This window comes from Beta vulgaris, chromosome 7 (genome assembly GCF_026745355.1).
Source record: "Beta vulgaris subsp. vulgaris cultivar EL10 chromosome 7, EL10.2, whole genome shotgun sequence".
NCBI classification, from domain to species: domain Eukaryota; kingdom Viridiplantae; phylum Streptophyta; class Magnoliopsida; order Caryophyllales; family Amaranthaceae; genus Beta; species Beta vulgaris.
The window spans coordinates 59865125-59879187 of record NC_079208.1 but is presented as its reverse complement, the minus strand read 5'-3'; the positions used below and the strand labels follow the sequence as shown (position 1 = coordinate 59879187).

The 14063-nt window shown below is 36.6% G+C and overlaps 2 protein-coding genes across 2 annotated transcripts; both read right to left on the bottom strand.

Annotated features, from left to right (window-relative positions):
• Positions 1-483: 483 nt before the first annotated feature.
• LOC104900269 (cationic peroxidase 1) lies at positions 484-2538 on the bottom strand. Its single transcript, XM_010687652.3, has 4 exons — positions 2229-2538; positions 1941-2132; positions 1425-1590; positions 484-1099 (listed from the first exon to the last, which is right to left on the bottom strand). Exons 1-4 carry the CDS (start codon positions 2469-2471, stop codon positions 714-716), a joined length of 987 nt encoding a protein of 328 aa, XP_010685954.2. The 5' UTR covers positions 2472-2538; the 3' UTR covers positions 484-713.
• A 1097-nt stretch (positions 2539-3635) lies between these two features.
• On the bottom strand, positions 3636-11089 carry LOC104900268 (protein TIC110, chloroplastic). Its single transcript, XM_010687651.4, has 15 exons — positions 10324-11089; positions 10174-10233; positions 9444-9567; positions 9289-9357; positions 9082-9180; positions 8845-8911; positions 8480-8544; positions 8297-8391; positions 8042-8166; positions 7833-7933; positions 7026-7242; positions 6302-6456; positions 5339-5464; positions 4228-5202; positions 3636-4152 (listed from the first exon to the last, which is right to left on the bottom strand). The coding sequence occupies exons 1-15, from the start codon at positions 10851-10853 to the stop codon at positions 3910-3912; spliced, it is 3051 nt and encodes a 1016-aa protein (XP_010685953.1). The 5' UTR covers positions 10854-11089; the 3' UTR covers positions 3636-3909.
• Positions 11090-14063: the final 2974 nt, after the last annotated feature.

Sequence of the window (14063 nt, the reverse complement as noted above, 5' to 3'; positions counted from 1 at the left end):
ATACAAAACTACTGAGACACAAGCTTCTTTCATATTTTATTTTACACGTAAAGTATATAAGTAATATCTAAAATATTTTTAATTTTTTTTAAAAAAAATGGGGCAATTTTTTTCCAAAAATCACCGGGTTCACCTGAACCCAGTGAATCCATAGTAAATCCGCTCCTGTCTGGTGGGGTCCTTTTCGAGTTGAGTAGATCAATAGATGTGATCTTGTAAGCTTGGAGCAACTCCAAATATATTAGATGTCATATATGATTTGACATGTGAATTAACTGATTGATATAATAATTCCTAAACTATAACAATATTCATCTGCCCTATTTGGTTTATTCATGTTTGTAATTCCAAGATTCTAATTAAGATTTTGTCATTTGAGTTTAGTTGTTCATGTACTCTCAATTGTTATATGTTCTGCCCTATGGTTTAATACGTTTGACAGTAATAAATCTATTACGTGAAAAAAATTATAAAAGGCTGATATTTTAGAACTAGACACTGCATTGTATTACGATCTTATTTGACTGTATTTTTTCCTTACATACGGATTACCAAATATAACATAGTTTTGCAATAATTTGGCAGAATGCTTCAGGTATTGCTTACAAGTTACAAGAGCAACTGCCAATTAATACATATAGATTCTTCACCTAGCTTACATACACAATCAGTTGTGAAGTGTAGTGTAGATAGTATAAGAGATCAAAAATGACTTAGTTGGTTTTCCAACAATTAGTTCTGATCTGTCCCTTTGTTCCGGTAAGGGGACTAAGATTGCCCATCTTCACCATAGCTTGAGCAAAATCTGCATGAAAAGATGTTGGATTTTTGCTGTAAGATGTGACCTGAGAATCAGTGGATCCACCATTGAAGAGCTGTTGATCAGAGTGCATCAGGCCTTTGTTGCTCACCAAATCTTTGAAATACCCGTTGTCAAAGATGACAGGGGTGTTAGAATCCAGCGGGGTAAGATTGTTATCACCCCCATTGTTTGGGCAGTTGGGTTTCACGGAACTAACATATGATGCATCGATGTTGCTCTCGTTATAAACTCTGTTGCGGAACACTACACATCTGGCTTGCCCTATTGTATGTGCTCCTGCATGACAAAGCAATATTTTGATGTTCTGTTGTGTAGTCTATTACATTGTCTTTCAAGACTAAAATGTTGTGTAGTCTATCACGGAACTAACATTGATATGTGCAGTATTTTGCTCAGATTCTTTTATTTCCTTTCAAGTATTACACTCTATTGGAACCACAATCATGTATGCTTTTCATGAAGTAGCCGAGTCTAATCTTAGGACACATACCCATGTCAAACACGAGTACCTGTGTCCAAGTAACATACTGCCTGCTCATTGTTAAGAACTGATAGGTGGTCTGCCAAAAGATTTACTTTTCTAGAATTTAATTCCACTCACCTGCTAGAGCCACCATTTCTTTGGCCGTCAATCCTTTGTTCGAGAAGGAAGATAGAAGGCCACTAAGATCCATTGTTGGGGATGGAATGTCAGAATTCGCGATGCTTAGACTTGCTGTTGTTGAATCTCTCCTTCCCAGTTGCACTGGCCATGTTGGACCACCCAGCTGCAGGAAATTAGAACTCCTTCTGATCAATACTGTTTCTAAGACAGAAGTCTAAGGGCTTTTTTTTTTCTAATTGTTTCGAAAATTAAAACAAGTTTTATGTTTAGTGTATGGACTTACTAGTTTATGCTAAATGTTACTCATCCTTCTATATCATACCATACCTCATTATCAAGGGGATCTCAAATTAGATATCTTGAACAACTTTAGAAGACCTATTTCTGTTACCCTTATATATTTTTGTATTACTATCCTCTTTTTTGCTCTATCATATATGCTCCTCAGTCCTCACAACTTGTTTGTTGCATGGGCTACAAAACTAGTACAAATAGTTTGGAAGTTTCACTTACTAAAGCAACGGAATCTCGTGCAGCTACAGCTAAGATATCAGCACAAGAAACAACACCAGGACAAACACTCTCAACCTGAGATTTTATATCGTCAATCACAGTAAATCCCCTCAGAGATCCTGCATTGCCACCTGCAGTTTGCTCTCCTGTGAACGTTGAACTGTCGTTTAGAAGAACAGATGCATCACATCCCTGCACAAGCGAAAAGCATAAAAAATGAAGTTAGTTATCAGCTACTATTACACTCCATACACCTTTAAGATTTTTTAGGAGAAGAAAAACACATGCATTAACAAAACAGTCATGGAAGTGGAGACGAAGTAAAGATGCTCCCATCCGATGCTCTGCAGCAACTGCTTTATGCACAGCAGTTTTGATCGTGAAGAGAGCTCTCGGGCATGTTTTGCTGTAATAATTGGTTGAAAGCTGTGCTTGGGCTGTCCCTAAAAGAAACAGACCCAGCCAGATTGTTAGTTTTGTCGAATTTATGCAAGTAACCATTGCACTTGTTTCTCTTTGGTATCTGATCATCAAATGCTAGCTTCCTTTTTATAGAATCACTAGAACTTCCAGATTAATCTTTTGTATGTTCACTTTTTTACAAAGAACAGTATGTTACTCAATCTTCTTGGTCAAAAAGTTACTAAGTTTAACTTAACTGAACAAATCAGAGAAGAAGATGAGTTAGATAGTACTTGTTCCGCACTAATATCTGATTAGAGTTGTTTAATGTTTGACATTATGGTTAGATTAGGCACTTTGAAGGTTAGTGTGAACAAGTGTTGTAGTGGGAATCTGGTTATATGAGTCAAATTTGGCAAAAGTCAGAAGCTTAAAACCTTTTGTTTGCAAATCTCCCTAACTTAGAGTTAAGAAAAAGACCAATTGATTTAGGATTTCTTTGTGTACCTAGTTCTTTCTCAGTTGATTAGCTTCCCATATATTCTCTCCAAAGTTCCTGGAAAACATTTTACGCCCTACCAAATGGAGCCATAATGTTGGACATTTGAGGAAGAATCATATTAAGATGGGGTAACTGAGATGCGTGTGTCGGGGTAGATGTTTAGAAACACCTTAAGAGATTAAATTTAGAATGGAAATATTCAAAACGATGTTAGAGTTGTGAATCTTGAGGGTAAGATAAGGGAGAATGGATTACATTTTTCAGGCATATGAGAAGCAGACTAGATGGTTTTCCAATAAGGGTAGTGAAAATTTGGGATTATGCAGTTGGTAGAAGTCGGGGGGAAGCCAACGATCACTTGGATAAAGGACGTCAAGAATTAAAAGAAGAAATTAGGTTTGCTGGATCATATAGCGCTTGACAAAAGAAATGGAGACAAAAGTATATATGTGGACGACCATCAAAGACAAAATCTTGACTCATACAACCAACGTCCTATAGAATCAAAGTTTTGATAGTATTTTAATGTGTTTCTAGATCATATAGTGCTTGACAAAAGAAATCGAGACAAAGTATATTGTCTCTTGTTAGGGTTTATTGGTTCTTATGAGGACTTACTAGATCTTTATTTGGTTCTAAAAAAACCTTTGATAGAACTCATATAAAATTGTTCGCCCTGATATAAACTTATTAACCCTTAATTAAACTTATTGGCTCTCAAACTTTTTATTTAAGGTGAAAATTAAAGCGCTACATACATGTAACAAAGAATCTCATATGGCTTAAAAAAGTCATCAGAAATAGCAAATTCTCTTCAACCATGGATTTAAAACTACAATACCAAAAATATATACGATGCAAATAATACAAGGATGCCCCAAAATGCTTCTCCACCACCAAGAATGGAGTAAGAAACAAGATGTAAAAACTTATTATCTATCTCACTTGAAATTTTCGCCGTACTAAAAACAAAAAACAGCAAAAACAATCTATCTTCTCAACAAACCTATCAAGTATGAACTAATACAGAATTTTCTGCACTAAACTATAACGCAACTCGTCCTCTCAAAAAACAAATTCTTCAGCTCCAGCACCAGCACTAGGTAACAAGTCGTCCATCTCTCTCAGAGAGGCGGCTGCAGAGTCGCTTATTCCAAGCAGATACTGTAGACGTGATACCTTTTCAGGCGCTGCATCACTCTTCGCGTATATGGAGAAAAGATCAGCTAGTTCCTCTGGCACTTCCCAGGATAGCGGCTCTGCTGTCACAGCCTTGTCACAGGCCAGAAGATCATTGAGTGTAGAGATCTGCAAATTGAGAGGTGAAATATCAGAAATCAATATGAAGAGAAACCTAAAAAAGAGAAAGGGTCAGGAGCATACCACCCCTGCACGGTTTCTCTGCCTCAATAATGCCACGGCTTGAACCAATGAGTTAGCTAATCTACTTCGAGCAAGTTCATGAACAACTCCTTTAGCCTTCTCAGGGTTGATTTTCAAATCAGCGGGAATTTTTTGGTAGACTTCTTCATCATCAAATTCTCCAGTACCAGATGAAAATATCTCATCTACAGTCTTCTTAAAGAGATTTTCCCTTAAGCTCTCAGCTATCATGTTGTCAAATTTTACTCCAGCTTCTTTGAGTTCTCTAATTTGCTTTATACTGAGCCTTCCCTGGCCAATAGCTGTTTCGATGGCAGCAGCCATCTTCGAATTTATAATGCTCTCTCTCACCTTTTGAGCATACTCTGCCGGTAAGCCAACTTGCTTCTGCACCTCATCCAGTTGCTCTATCCTTGCTTTAGTCAATTGTCCGTCAGCCAAAATGACCTCTGCTTGCTGCCTAAAAGCTTGCTCAGCTAAACCTCTATGAACCTCCACAATCTCCTTACGTGACAGACCAAGTATATCACCAAGTTGATTCAGATAGAGGTATTCTGTGTTATCCTTCTTTGTGGTGATTTGTGCACCAAACGGAATCTTGGTTACTTCCCCTGTTATGCAGTATAACAAGTATGTCTTGTATAGGTCCGCCCTCTCTTTATCTGAAAGGTCATCTGTAACAGTAATCTCTGTCTGCCCTGGTTTCCCTATTTTGGCTTCAAGTTCCTTAGTAGGTCTTGATTTCCTTAGTGTCTGAAGTGACTCCCATTCTTCCTCATCTTCAATTTGTTTCTCTTCTTCTTTAGCAGGTTCTTCTGTAGGAGGAGCATCAGTTGATTCCCCTTTAATATCTGCAACTAATTCGGTGACCACCAAGGCGTTAAATGCAATCATCTTCTTAAGAACCCTTGCAGATTCGGTGCGACTCCCAGCTGCCCTTGCCTGTTTAATATAATTAATGAAAATTCTGCGGACCTGCATGACATGAGGAGTTATGAATTAGTGACACATTTCATTCCATAATTGTTGCTGCATGGGATAGCAAAACAAAGAACCATCTACCCTTCGGTCATTTTTGTAATTGTCTCATATACCAGAAGCAGATACTCACCGCCTTACTAGCAATTGACATTGCAGCTTCCCTAGTCAAACGCAAGCCATGTGCTGCTTTCCTCACATTTGCTTTTACATCTGCATCATATCCATCAACACCAGAAGCAATTGCATCCTTCACAACCTGGAATCAAGATACCACTTCAACCTTTTAGCAATCCCAAACTTTTCTCAGCTCAATGCCACAATACCAAAAGAAAGGGTGAATAGAATCACAAAAAGAACGAGTGATGTTGGCCATAAAGCACTAACACAAACACAATAAGCCAAAAAAAAAGGCTTTTCAAATTTCAATTACTAAAATTTCACAAGCTCAAGAACCAAATCAGACATGAAATACCAACTGCCAAAACATCGACAATTTAGCAAGAGATGGTGGGCAAGACTTGCACATTTAATGGAGGGAAGGAGAGATAAGGGGAAGGGGAAGTAGGGGAGAAAATAGAGGTTGTGATTTCCTTCCAAATCTTTCCATCTTGAAAAGATTTGGTTCATTATAAGGGGAAGAAATACTATTCCAATTCCCTTCCCTAATCCAGTGTTATATTCGATCAATAGAAAATAAATCCCTCACTTTCCTTTCCTTCGCTTTCCCTCCAAATTCCCCTATGCAAACACATTGATACAAAACTAGGGAGCAGTTCATGGGGGAAGGGGGGAAGCGATCGGAAAGAGCTTCAACAAATACCACACAATTATTAGTGAGCCAACTGTCACGGATGCATCCGACATCCCAAACGCATCAAAGCAAGTAGGCCACATATAGCGAATAGGGAAGAGTCGGTACGTGACACAACGCTCAGATTCAGTAAGTTCATCAGATAAAAAGAAACTCAACAGACAGAACAATCTGATCAATAATAAATCCGTACACATTGCACAGTATCATAGCAACTATCCAAAGTGACGCATGAGAGAAGCAGATCGATCTAATAAGCGGGGGAGGCCTCAAAATTCATACCTTCTCAAACAAACTACCGCAAACATCAGCATGAGCTGCTTCAACAATCTTTTGGGGAACACAAAGCATGACTCGTACACGTAGCAAAGCTTTCACGTCCTCCTCACTCAATTCACCATCAACTAAGCACTGCTGTAGCTTCTGTCGATATATTTCTATAGCAAGCAGCAGATAACAAATAAGAACACTCAAGTAGTCAAGGGAGCCAAAAATTCAAAGAAGGGTAAAGAACATTTAAATGTTGACAATGCCGAAGTAATCTTACCCCCAGTCAAATAAACATTACAAAATCGCGAAATTGAGTAATAACACAAATAAAGAGAGTTGCATTTTTGTTGCCACCTTTATCCAGAAACAAAATATATATGCAAAACGACTGTTTCCATAAGAAATTTTTTATCCTGTTAAGGAATCATGAGTGAATTTGAGCTTCTACTCTACAGAAAATAAGGGATAAAACTTTAGGCACAAAACAACTTTCCCAGCTTTAAAGCTATAAGATTCATGAATGGCTTCTGCTGGCAAAAACCAAAAATAAATAAATAAATAATTAGGCCTTGCTCCTTGACTCCTTGAGGCTAGAAAGTTGCACAAGGCCATTGAACATCTCATTTCCAATCAATACCTCTCCTCGCCCCCCTCTAAATGCACACGGATAGAGAATTTCAAACATGAACACGGCAAGAGCACCACATCCAATCAATTGACTACATGAAAGCAGTACCTTCGTGGATCTCGCTCGCTTTCTCAGGGTCAAACCGCAACTGGTCACATAAATTCTGAAGGTAATTCGCTTTGCTATCAGCTGCTTCCAGATCACCACCAGTAAATGCCTGGGCCAGTAGCTTGCGATACACCTTTGAGGTGACATCCATCATAATACCTTCTGCCTCACGTTTTCCAAGACCAAATATGTTCTTCAGCTGGTTCAAAGCAGCAAGCTACAAAGGAAATAAGAGAATATAGGTAACCGCTGATTAGCATAAACTATTCTAACACCTCTAGCACAAAAGAACAAATGCAGCTGTGGACTGGTGACTAATCTTAACAACGACTTGTCATCAAGCATCACCAAAAGAGAATTAAGAAAAGATGAAATTAGAAAACATATAAGGGGTTGAGAAAAGGGAGATAGAAGAGTCAAAAGCGCAAATTTGGGAGTTCTATCAATTGCCGGTTTCTAAAGTCCTACAGGAAGCAAGAAAAGCAAAAGGACAGACTTGAAAGATAGGTTTTTTCTGTTACTGTACAATGAACGCAAGGGGTGAATTTAAAGTTCTTGGTCTATGAATATGAATTATAAGGTGCTCCGTTTCTGTAATTTCATGAAGACCAATTACATCGTGTCATAAATGAATCGACGCAGTAAATATTCACTTGCCCACGAACTAATCAATATCATAGAAATATAGATCATCATGAATTATTTCACCGCAGCCTTAAAAGGCAGACAAGCTATGATCTTTCATCTTCAGTTTTGAGTTAATCCCAGTAGCTAAAAGATAATAATTAACAGCAGAAATGTAATCACCTTATTGTCTTCCATGCGGCCACTGGATAGAGAATCTGTGATATATGCTCTGTAAAGAAGCTTTAAGTCATCAATACTCCTATCAGTATCATAATCACCACCTGACAACACATAATATCTCGAATTATACTAGTGAAACACCAGTGATAGCTCATGAGAAGAAAAAATCCATAAGAGAAATAAACACACTAGCAAGAGCATGACTTTACCTACTAAGGAAATTGGCCCAATTCCACGAGCAAAATTACCAGCATCTGGATGATTTCTTAATGAGAGAAGCATATCATTAAAAGCGAGCAATTTATTAAGCTCCTGTACAACCTCTGTAGGTCCCCTGTCAAACATATATGTCAAGGAGAGATATGCATGAAAGGATAGCTAAAGCATTGCTTATTCCATAAAACAAGATATATGAAAGACAAATAACTCCAGACACAGCATTTGAGAAATATTTCCAACCATACCCTGTTCTGCTCCGGGACTTCGAAATTTCAAGAGCTCTTGAAATGCATTCTTCAGCTAGTTTTCTTGTATGATCCTTAAACATCTCCTCAGCCAACTGCATGAAGTAATTTCAACATATTAAAAACTAATATCTTCTTCAACTGTAAAGCACCATCTGTGATACAACACCAGAAAGGCATTACCTCATCAGAAAGACGGTATGATAGTTGAACTTCTCTGAGATCAGCAAGCTGCTTCAGATCCAAATCTGAACAGAAAAAATAAAAGCATAATAAACCACAAGAATATCACCGGAATAAGTGTGGACCACCACTGATCAAAATTTACTATCCCCAATAATGGACAACAGACAAGGTTATAGTGTCCCATGCATACACATTAAGCAAGTGTCATTCTATATCACCCAGATCTATAAACTTGTTTCCTTCCATAGAAAAATTATAATGATCAACACTCCACAGGTATCTTGAACCCATCTCAACCGAAACTAATTATCTCCGAAAGCAAATGACTCACCACATTATGTGTATCTAAAGTAGACACTAACCTCTGTCAATTGATTTCAGCCTCTGACCATACAGCCTTTGAGCGTTGTCACGAACAGCAACCTCGACCTGACAGACGTCACAATATAAATGTTTAGTTTTATACTCACTACTCCCTCCCCTTCAAACTAGGAGGCCAATTTGGCTTTTGTGGTTAGACACTGCCAATACGTTAAGTGCCAGTATGATTTCTACCAATTTCACACTATAGAGCAAGAAGCTGATGTGCTAACAGTTACCTGGGAATCAGTAACTTTAAATACACGCTTCCAGGGTAGAAGAAAAGCTGAGGCTTCCCCGAAAACAAGAGTTGAAACATACACTAGCTTCTGGAATGCCTGCGCTGAAACTCACTGAAACTGGTCAAGCTACATATCTCCATTACAAACATCAAAAACACTTTGAGACAGCAAAAGTGAAAAGCAAAGCGAATATAAGAATCTCACCCGACGCTGCTCAATGTCACCTTCACGATCACCAGTTTCAAGCCTTTGTCTGACAAAACGCCTGGCAATCTACAGCCAAGAAAGGCACTGTAATCTACCTGATAATTGAAAATAAAAAAGACTACCTCTAAAGTTTACAAAGTAACAGCATATACCTCTAGATGCATGTTAGCAGCATCAGGATCATCGATACCAAGAGCATTTTTGAACTTTTTGATAGTTTCAACTTCAGTGCCCTTGAGATCTTCATTTCCAGCAGGAAGCACTGATAAAACAAATCTATACAACCAATTGAAAAGAACTTTAAATAATGAATGAAAGATCAATCTCTCCTCAAAAAAGTTTGAGAAGAGCCAAACAAATGACCTAAAGTAGATGCTCCTTTCTCACATTCTTCAGCTCCACGTATTTACAAACTTAAGAGTATCTACAAAAGTATCATTTGTAATTCTTCCCTCCATTCCCCAGCTAAGTTAGCACTTGTGACTTAATATACATCATTTTGACGGTCCCATACTAAGATATTACTACTTCGGTTAAAATCTTTCACGAAACGTTTTCCCTAAAGTTGGGAACCAAAACCAACCAACCAACCACTTATTTTTCTCCCTCCTTATCCCTCTTCGATATCCAAGCCATCAAGCAATGTTAGCTTAGCACTGATACGAATAGAGCACTACATTCGCAAAAGTAGCAACTTTTACTAAAAATCCTAGAACACGACTATTATCTCCAACACTAAGGGGTTGAAAACAATGAATCAAGACACCATATGCAATAACATACCCACTATAAAACATTGCTAACATCCAAAAATCAAATCATGATACCAGAAGAACACATTTAGGAAACATAAAAAGTACACTCAGATCAATTTAAACTCACCTAAGGTACAAGTCACAAAGCTCAGCATTAAAAGCTTCATCTTGTTTGCTAACACCAAACCTGAAAAATCAAATAAAAACACACAATGTTACATCAAAATTCTCCTCATTTCACAATAAAAACAACCACAGTAATAAAAAATACTCCTACCTATTAGCAATAGCAAGTATTTCCTCCTTATTCAACTCAAGAGGGTCATGACATTGTGCAACATAATTATGCAAATTAGTTGCAGCAACCTCAGGTACACAAGAGTTCAAACTATAAGCAGCCGCGCCGCCGGCTGCGCCAAGCGCAACAGCAGCTCCAATTGCAACATTACGATTACCCCCAAATCGAGAACCTAAACCAAAACCAGCAGCAGAAGCAGCAGCAACTAAGAGTACTGAACTTGCTAATCTCACTGGTGGTGACAAACTTTCCGCCAACGACTGTAAACCCGACAACTCTCTTGGAGGCCCGAATACTTCAAAGTTACTGTCGTGTGACTGTGATGTTGGAGGTGTTTGGTCGGTGGAACAATGGAGCTTTGTGAGGCGAAAATGGCGTCGTTTTATAGAGGATTTGATGGGTATACGGGTGAAATTGGGGGGAGTAAGTGAAGGGGTTGGATTAGGGTGAGTGAAGGAGGAGAAAAGAAGTGGGGATTGTGAGGAAGAAAGAGGGATTGTTGAATTCATTTCTTAGTGTTGTTCTTTATAGTCTTATTTTTTGTTTGATTGAGTGAAAATTTTTTAGGGTTTTTTGGGGGTTTTTTGTGGGGGTTTAGTGAAGAACAACAACCCAGAAAGAGGGTTGTTGCAGAGTGGAGATGAAGATGATAAAATGGTGTGAGAATGAGGAGAGAGAGAGAGAGAGAGAGAGAGAGAGAGAGAGAGAAGAAGAAGGGAAAGGGTTGTTTATTTTCGTGTTGGTTTGGGTTTTGATAGAGAGAAAGAGATAGGGAGATTAGGCGATTTAGCCCATATTGAGTTTATGACTTTCGGTTTGTTCTCTCCAACCTATTTTCAGTTCAGTTCACTTTAATTTAGTTCAGTTTAGTTGTAATCAGTTCAGTTTAGTTGTAATCAGTTTAGTTTAATTCGATTCAGTTGCAAACAGTTCAATTCAGTTGTAATCAGTTATCATTTTTATTAGTTATAATTTAATTCATTTCAATTCAGCAATCAGTTCGGTTCAAATGTTAGTTTAGTTTATTTGTTTTATGTCGAAGAGAACATATCCTTATTGTTGTGCTGGTGCGGGTTGGGTGCAGAATGTCCAAATTCTCGAATCTCGATATAGTAGATGGGATTTGATCCGAGATTTTGGATTCTACCAACTGCCTCTTAGAACTTAACCACAACTAATACACAACGATATTAAATAAACTAATTTTATTGACATCGTGGTATATTTCTTGCTTTCTTTGAAGGATCCTCCCAGATGCTAACAAATTTAGTTTAAAGGTTAAGATGAGTTGGGTTTTGTTTAAGAAATTTGTCCATTTCGAGTCAGGCTTTGAGTCGGGATCAATTTTCAAAGCATAATATTGGTGACCAAACTCGCAAATTTGGATTTTTTTGGGGATTTAAAAAAAAAACTTTTGAATCTAAGAAAATCATGCCAAAAGTAAAAAGTCAGTAGTTTCTACCCAAGATTTGAGTAGGGCAAGGTAAAATCTATCCAAATTTTAGAATTTTTTTTTTTTTTCAAATGGACTAGAGTTCATCACGTTTATTTACATGTCATATCTAATATATGACGCTTAATTTTAATAATATCACTACTTTTTATGGGCCTTTGAAAATATTTGAAGATTGTTTGGATCAATTTCAAGTACCTCCTTGCTCTTTAAATGGAGTTTCAATTCTCGCCCATTTCTCAATACACTAATTTATTTTAAATATTAGAAATGAAATAATTTTATACAATATATGTACTACTTATGTAGTTATTAGGTCCGGGTTATGCCCCAGGTAAGAAAATTTTCATTTATTAATATTGTACTTTGATATGATAACACTAAATACAACTTGGTCTAGTGGTTAAAACTTTAGTACATGAAATTGAGGTCACGAGATCAAAACCTATACTATGCAATTTCTATTTTTTTTTATTGACATGGATTATATGAACTAAAACTCCCTAGGGAGAGCGCCACATGTCACCGTTTTTGGTTTACGCACGCCTTTTAATATATTAGTACTAGCCTTCATATGCACGCGATGCGTGCGTTAATTTTAAAATTTGTTATTCTATTAGATACTCCATTCGTACTTTATTTATGATTAAACTTAAATGTGAAAAATTCAACAGTTAGATGAATTTAAATATATTAATTCGCTAATGTACAAAAATAAAAAGGTTGTGAGTGATTGTTAACACTAATTTTTTGTGAATGAATATTGAACAGAAAGAACAAAAATAATGAGTTGGTTTAACTGAATTAAAGAGTATCAAAGGTAGTGAATGTTCAGACTTTTCATGTGCACGTTATATATGCCATCTTTTTTATAAGGTATAAATATTTTGTCCATTTAATTTTTGATTGAAGCATTTGATGCATATACCATATTTTAAACTTGTTTTAAATGGCAAGTTAAAATGAGAATTTTTAAATGATTTGCTTTTGTAATTTTTTTCATTCCATTAAGTAGATCATTAAGGATATTTTAGTCACTTCAAAAGAGGACACCACACCTCCTCCCTTGGCTTATATAATAGAGATAGTTAGATTAGTGATATATTTATGAAAATCGTACTCATAAATATTTTTCTTGTATTGTTTTTTATTTTCTTAACATCCAATAGGATTAGTTAGGTTCATCAATTTCCTATAGGCCATCATTTGATGAAACATTGGCACACTTTGAAGGGGTTGCTTAGTTTACACTAGATGAAGGGAACAAAGAGTAAAGTGAGCCAAAAGAGTAAGGGTGTAAGCGGCGAATAAAAAAACGTATCATAAAAGGGATCTTTTTAGTCTACGGATATGGTGAACAATAATCGACAAATAGCTTATGGTAATAGCTGATACTGAGAAATTAGTTTTTAGAATGAACAACATTATTAAATTTAAAGGGTCGGACATACAAGTATGCTTTTAAATTATATGTAAAACACTAAAACAACAATAGAGATGTCCTTAAATACGTGATTTCGCCTCCACAAATCAAAGGAATAACTCCAACTAATTTTGTGTCAAAGATGGATTCAAAGGAGAACATACTAATATGATAGATTGCACCATATATAGCCCATAAATAGTGTTAGTAAGAATGTCTTTAAATGCGCATGATTTCATTAAACACAACTAGTTAGTAGGCTCGGGCTATGCCCCGAGTAAGAAAAATTTTCATTTATTAATATTATAATTTAAGATGATAACACTAAATATTATTTGGTCGAGTGGTTAAGACTTTAGTGTATTTGAGGTTCCGAGATCAAATCTTACACTATGCAATTTCTAATTTTTTTTATTGTTGTGGATTACATGGAGTAAAACTCCCTTATGGAGAGCGCCACGTGGCACCGTTTCTGACTTAGGCACGCTTTTTAATATATTAGTACTATAATTTTTTGCACGCGATGCGTGCTTGAAATTTTTTCAAAACGGAAACTCGATTTTCTTCGCCATAAGAGTCACAATTTGAACATATACACACGAATTATAATTGTTTCTAGTTGCAAAATTTGATTGGTTTAGTTTCTGTCACTTAAATCTCTCACTTAATAGAAAAAAATAGGTCCAAATATACGTAAAAGTTTCATTATATATAGGAAACACTGTAAAAAAGTAAATAATTTTTTTCCTTGTCTAACTTCTAAATTGTGATTTCACTACAAATACACTTCTATTTTTTATCATGACCCACCATTAAATGTGAATGGTTCTTGAGAATAGTGAT

Bases quoted from the DNA above. Each gene is read 5' to 3' on its own strand.
- LOC104900269 (XM_010687652.3), bottom strand. From the start codon at position 2,471: ATGATCAGATACCAAAGAGAAACAAGTGCAATGGTTACTTGCATAAAT. The intron at 1,591-1,940 runs GTAAGTGAAACT...AATTTCCTGCAG, and splicing joins CACGAGATTCCGTTGCTTTA to CTGGGTGGTCCAACATGGCC. The intron at 1,100-1,424 runs GTGAGTGGAATT...TTTGTCATGCAG, and splicing joins AGAAATGGTGGCTCTAGCAG to GAGCACATACAATAGGGCAA.
- LOC104900268 (XM_010687651.4), bottom strand. From the start codon at position 10,853: ATGAATTCAACAATCCCTCTTTCTTCCTCACAATCCCCACTTCTTTTC. The intron at 9,181-9,288 runs GTGAGATTCTTA...GTTTCAGCGCAG, and splicing joins GTGACATTGAGCAGCGTCGG to GCATTCCAGAAGCTAGTGTA. The intron at 8,392-8,479 runs GTAATGCCTTTC...TACTTCATGCAG, and splicing joins CATACCGTCTTTCTGATGAG to TTGGCTGAGGAGATGTTTAA.